The sequence below is a fragment of the Lygodium microphyllum genome, chromosome 4 (genome assembly GCF_053477565.2).
Source record: "Lygodium microphyllum isolate KBCC chromosome 4, Lygodium_microphyllum_v1.1.10, whole genome shotgun sequence".
Lineage (NCBI taxonomy): Eukaryota > Viridiplantae > Streptophyta > Polypodiopsida > Schizaeales > Lygodiaceae > Lygodium > Lygodium microphyllum.
This window is the reverse complement of record NC_141138.1, coordinates 80675662-80680799: the sequence shown is the minus strand read 5'-3', so window position 1 is coordinate 80680799 and position 5138 is coordinate 80675662. Positions and strand designations below refer to the sequence as shown.

At 42.4% G+C, this 5138-nt stretch overlaps 1 protein-coding gene across 2 annotated transcripts; it reads left to right on the top strand.

Moving 5' to 3' along the window:
• The first annotated feature begins 563 nt into the window (after positions 1–563).
• On the top strand, positions 564–3706 carry LOC148037226 (uncharacterized). Of its 2 annotated transcripts, XR_015690783.1 has the most exons (4): positions 564–1943; positions 2069–2194; positions 3017–3184; positions 3622–3706. XR_015690783.1 is itself a non-coding variant. In XM_087677269.1 (3 exons), the coding sequence occupies exons 1-3, from the start codon at positions 826–828 to the stop codon at positions 3129–3131; spliced, it is 1359 nt and encodes a 452-aa protein (XP_087533395.1). In that variant the 5' UTR covers positions 564–825; the 3' UTR covers positions 3132–3398. The 2 variants fall into 2 exon arrangements, 1 of the variants encoding a protein (XP_087533395.1); XM_087677269.1 differs by lacking the exon at positions 3622–3706 and having other exon boundaries at positions 3017–3398.
• The last annotated feature ends 1432 nt before the right edge of the window (positions 3707–5138 follow it).

The window sequence follows — 5138 nt, the reverse complement described above, 5'->3', positions numbered from 1 at the left end:
TTTCCCACTCAACTACCCCCACAAACCCTTGCGAAAAGTGTCCTGCTAATGAAGGGATAGTAGGTGTTAATGCTAAGAAGGATTCCTATTGGTCATGTGTGCATTGGCACAATTGCCAAGCAGCTATAGCCTATCCACCAATGAGAAAGAGCCTAGCAAATTCAGAAGGGCCTTCAATGAGCCATTAATGCCAATAATTTTTCCTTTGAGTTTCTCCCTTTCTCCCTAGCACGTGACCATAGGGAATCCATCCACCCTCTTATGTTTTTGTTAGCACACCCTAAGAGCTGGCGCGACCCAACTCTTAGAGCCTTTCGGACTTTGATTCACAGCTTTTGCAACTTGGGAGCTCTACGGGGGCGACTCATGGAGGCTTTCATATGTGATGATGTCAAGAGGCGGTTGATCGATTGGGCCAAAAACTGGATCATGGACGAGGTTTATAATCATTGGGAAGGTTTATCGAGTGCTGACTTTGAGGGAATTGGACTGCGTATTAATTAGATGACTGGGAGTCTGGGGCTGCGCGCAAAAGAGGTGCTTGCTGGGAAGTTGGAACTTGGAAGGGAAGGGGGTTGAAACTTGAAAGTTGACTGGTCGGCAAGGAGAGGAGGGGCCGCCGAGATCTGTCACACACGCACACTTCTGAAGTTCTGAGTCTCTCTCTCTCTCTCTCTCAATGATAGTCTCATGTAGAGTCTCAGGACTCGGGAGTCAGGGTGTCTCTCTCTATAGAGTCTGCGTTCTCCGGTTCTGTGATCGCGTCTTCTTCTTCTTCCTGCTGCTGCTCTTCTTCTTCCTGCCTCTGCTACCAGATAGCTGGCTATGGCGTCCCCCGACGCCGACCTCCACATCCAGTCCGCCGTTTCCGCAGGCCTCGCCAGCCTCCATCGCTTCGTGCAGACCCTGCTCTTCCCTACCGGCCCGTCGCCTCACGCTGAGCTCGCCGTCCAGACCATCTCCCGCTTCCAGGACCTCCTCTCCCTCCTCTCCTCCTCGTCGACCAGCTCTTCCTCCGGCCGCCCCGCTGCAGGTACTAGGTCGACGACGTTCGGCCATGCCCGAGTGCGCAGAGCGCGAGCTCGAGAAGACGCATCTCCTTCTTCAAGCAATAATTCGTCTTCCGTCTCTCCCTCCCCTTCGAGTTCGATTTGTCAGACCAGCAACACCGCTATGAAATACTATTGCAGCATCAACAATGAGCGAGATCCGCATCTGGTCGAGTGTAATCGTATTAATCCAGCCATTATGTTTCCAGCTGTTGCTGACGACCGCCATGTGGATGGCACGCCAGCCTCCAGCTGCGGCTCGCCGCGTAACGACCTCCATCTCTCGCTTCCCTCGCTTGACCTCAACCAGACAGCCTCCATGGACGACTTCACGCCGCACAATATTATCACAACCTCCTCATGCGCCGCCGGTCCATCGCCCCAGTCCGGTACTGCCTTGCTAGACAAGGTCTGCAGCAGTATCACTAACACACCCGAATTCTTGTCTCCTCCATTATCTGCCGCAGAAGGAACCATCTCCTGCTCCCCTTTCAATAATTTCTCTCTGCTTGAAAACGGCCTATGTGTCAATCAGAATACTTCCCTATCGCTATATCAAGCCGGCGCCACCCATAGCAGCCATGGCCAGTACTCTATAATCGACGATCTTACCGGTGCTTATCCAATATCAACCCCTCATGAACAGTATCATCAAATTAGAGCCCTGGATATGATAAACCGCATGGCCTCCAACAGCAGTTCTGATCAAATCCCTCAGAAATCTTCGGCTGGCAGTACAATATCATTAACAAATACTACTGCAGACAACCTTAAACCGTGCATCAGCTTGGACATGTCGCCCCTGGATCTAAGCCTAGTGGCCTCTCCTCTGAAGAGAAAACTATCTGATTCAGATCACAGCAAGGAAAATTGCAATTGCAGCTCAAAGCGAAGGTAAGCTGTCCTGTATTTCCATTAACAAATCAGTTCTGGTTTTGCATCACGAATTGATGGATTTGATAAAGCTCGATTTGGGCTTATTCGATATATGTAGAATCAATCCCTTCTCTATATTGCAGGAAGCACAAAAATAAGACCGTAAAGATGGTCCCTGCAATAAGTGACAAAATTGCCGACATACCTGCAGACGAGTACTCTTGGAGAAAGTATGGACAGAAACCTATCAAAGGGTCCCCTTACCCAAGGTACATACTTCTCACATCGATCGATAGGTTCTTTGCAAAATCCCACATCACTACAAATCTCACTAGTCATGACTTTAATCAGCGCATACGTATATACGCATATCGCACGCATTTATAATTTCGTCTGATTCTATACATCTACGCACCGTACAATATGCTCATGCATAACGTGTATTTTGCATGAGCATATGGTACACTTCTCACATCAATCCATAGGTTCATTTCAAAATTCGACACGACCACAAATCTCATTAGTCATTAGTTTCAGCATACACACAAATCTCACGAGTCATTACTTTAATCAGCGTACACTTATATCACATGCATGTATAAACTCGTCTGATTCAATATATCTACGCACCGTGTATTGCCCATCTTCACATTTTTATTTGTTGTTAATTCTAATAACCGTGCCCAGTATGTACTGCATCTTATGCAGGCCATACATAACCTTGTTCACCTATATACTACAACTTACTTATGTTATAAACCAAGTTGCACACGTACATATTTCAACTCAGTTATCTCTCTAAATTCAAATACAAGTCTCATTATGTTTTTCTCTTCGTGACCTTTTGTACGTTGCATGACACAATTTCTTGATTATGTAAACAATCTATATGTGCTTGTTGCACATACACACATTTGAACTTAGTCATCTCTCTAAATTCAAATACAAGTATTATTATGTTATTGTCCTCATGACCTTTTTCATTTTGCATGACACCAATTCTTGATTATGCAAACAATCTTTATGTACTTTTATTGACAATGTTTTTCTCTTCTCTAATGCATCAATGTACTATTGTGTCTTTATCACAGGGGTTACTACAAGTGTAGTGGAGTAAGGGGTTGCCCAGCCAAGAAACATGTGGAGCGTGCTAAGGGTAATCCTAGGATGCTCATTGTCACATATGAAGGAGAGCACAATCACTAACAACACCACCACTTAGCTCCATTTACCCATCAAGAACCAATCCTTAGATGAATGTAAGATTATGTAACTTGATAATTCCTTGCAAGATGCCATTGTATGCAAGCGAGAAAGACCATCATGAAGACAATTTTCATGCTAGTCTCTTCACGTTATTGAATGTTTATAGAAGTACAAAGATGAACTTTTCATTTGTAAACATTTTTATGCAAAGATATACCCTAATTGGGTTTGCAAATGTCACAAGCCCAACTTGAGTTTTCTTCTAAATATGTCATGAATATGAGTACTTAAATACATATTCATATCCGAGTGTATTTAAATACTCATATTCTTCTAAATACATATCGGAGTGTCCTCTCTTCTTCATGACATACTTGCTAAATACATATCCGAGTGTCCTCTCTTTTTCAAGTAATATCCAATATGAGTACTTGCTATGTGTAACACTCTCAGTTACTATTCATAGTTTTTTTCATTAATTGGTGCGCAGATCGGACGTTGTATGCTCGCGTAGTGAATGCCGGAAGGTCCCCAAGAACAATGAACTCTACTTTTTGCACAAGTTACAAGGTAAAAAGCATGAACGACAAGAGCAAGAGACCAATTGGGTGCAATCTCTCCCCATGCCTTGTGTGAGCGCTTCACAAAGCATGTATTTTATGTATATTTCATCTTCATGCTCAATAATAGCCCAATTTACAAAAGTATATCAAGCTTTTAGCTTTTGAGTTTGTTTTTACAAAAATAGGAATAAAGCTAATGGACGGTGCCCAAAGAGTCTGGCACGCCCAATACAATGTCCAAATAGAAATAACATAACCGTGCGCATGGGCGCATACAAAATAATAATAAATAATCGATGCCTCAATAGACATGACAAAATATAGGTGTGGCGCCTATCAAAATATAATCCATAGATCGAATACTCGCTATCCTTCAATGCTTTCCTCCGCCACTACTGCTATGTCTACACATCAACTGAAGCATTCACAATCGTTAGTCAAATAATACAATTAAACCGACAAAAGTGAATACCTAGCAGTCTTCAGCTACATAAATAAATCAACTGGTTAGAAATAAATCCTAACCTTAATTTATTACGAGTGCGCACTCTAAACTCATAAACATTTATTAATTTAATATGCATTTTACGGAATCACCCGCTATGGAATCACCCATGTACACACTAAATTAATGAAACGCCCGAAAAGGATAGGCGTCCCCATCAACTTCTCGCACAAAGAATCCACTTTGTGTATGAGCCCCGGTCATCAAAGTTTACGGAATCCACCGTAAAACCTCACGGAATCCACCATGAAATATGCCTCCTGGCATCATACCCCCGGGGTGGGATAGCAATTGACCTCAATTGCTATTAGCTCAATGTGGAGCTAACAGAGTGGGGAAAGCATTTAAGTCTCTAGCGTGCATCCATTGTGCTTCTTCTACAGGATGGTTCTTAAATTTAACTAGATATCTAGAATACCTTCGGCCAGTTCTAGTGGTCAAAAAGTCAGTGTCTATGATAGCTTCTGGTTCAAGTATTTCAGTCTCTTCCTCTAATAAAGGTGGGTTTTCATAAACAGGGTGTACAGGTAATTGGCCTCTAAATGGTCTCAATAAGCTAATGTGAAATGTGTTGTGAATTTTCCAATGAGGTGGTAATTCTAACTTGAATGCATTATCATTAATTTTATGAATGATCCTAAATGGTCCATAGAATCTAGGGGCTAATTTGACTACTCGATGTCTATCTACACTTTGCAGTCTACGTTTTTCTATTCTCAGCCAAACATAATCATCAACTTTGAAATTCATTGCTTGTCTTTTCTTGTTGGCTTGTTTGGTATATGATTGCTGGGCTTTAGCAATCATATCTTTAACCTCATCAAAAATATTGTATGCATACTAGCAATATCATCAGCACTTTGAATTCTATTTGACAAAGATGCAACAGGTGTAGATAATCTATATCCATAAATGATTTCAAACAGTACTTTCTTTGTA

Bases quoted from the DNA above. Each gene is read 5' to 3' on its own strand.
- LOC148037226 (XM_087677269.1), top strand. From the start codon at position 826: ATGGCGTCCCCCGACGCCGACCTCCACATCCAGTCCGCCGTTTCCGCA. The intron at 1,944-2,068 runs GTAAGCTGTCCT...TCTATATTGCAG, and splicing joins AATTGCAGCTCAAAGCGAAG to GAAGCACAAAAATAAGACCG. The intron at 2,195-3,016 runs GTACATACTTCT...TCTTTATCACAG, and splicing joins AAAGGGTCCCCTTACCCAAG to GGGTTACTACAAGTGTAGTG.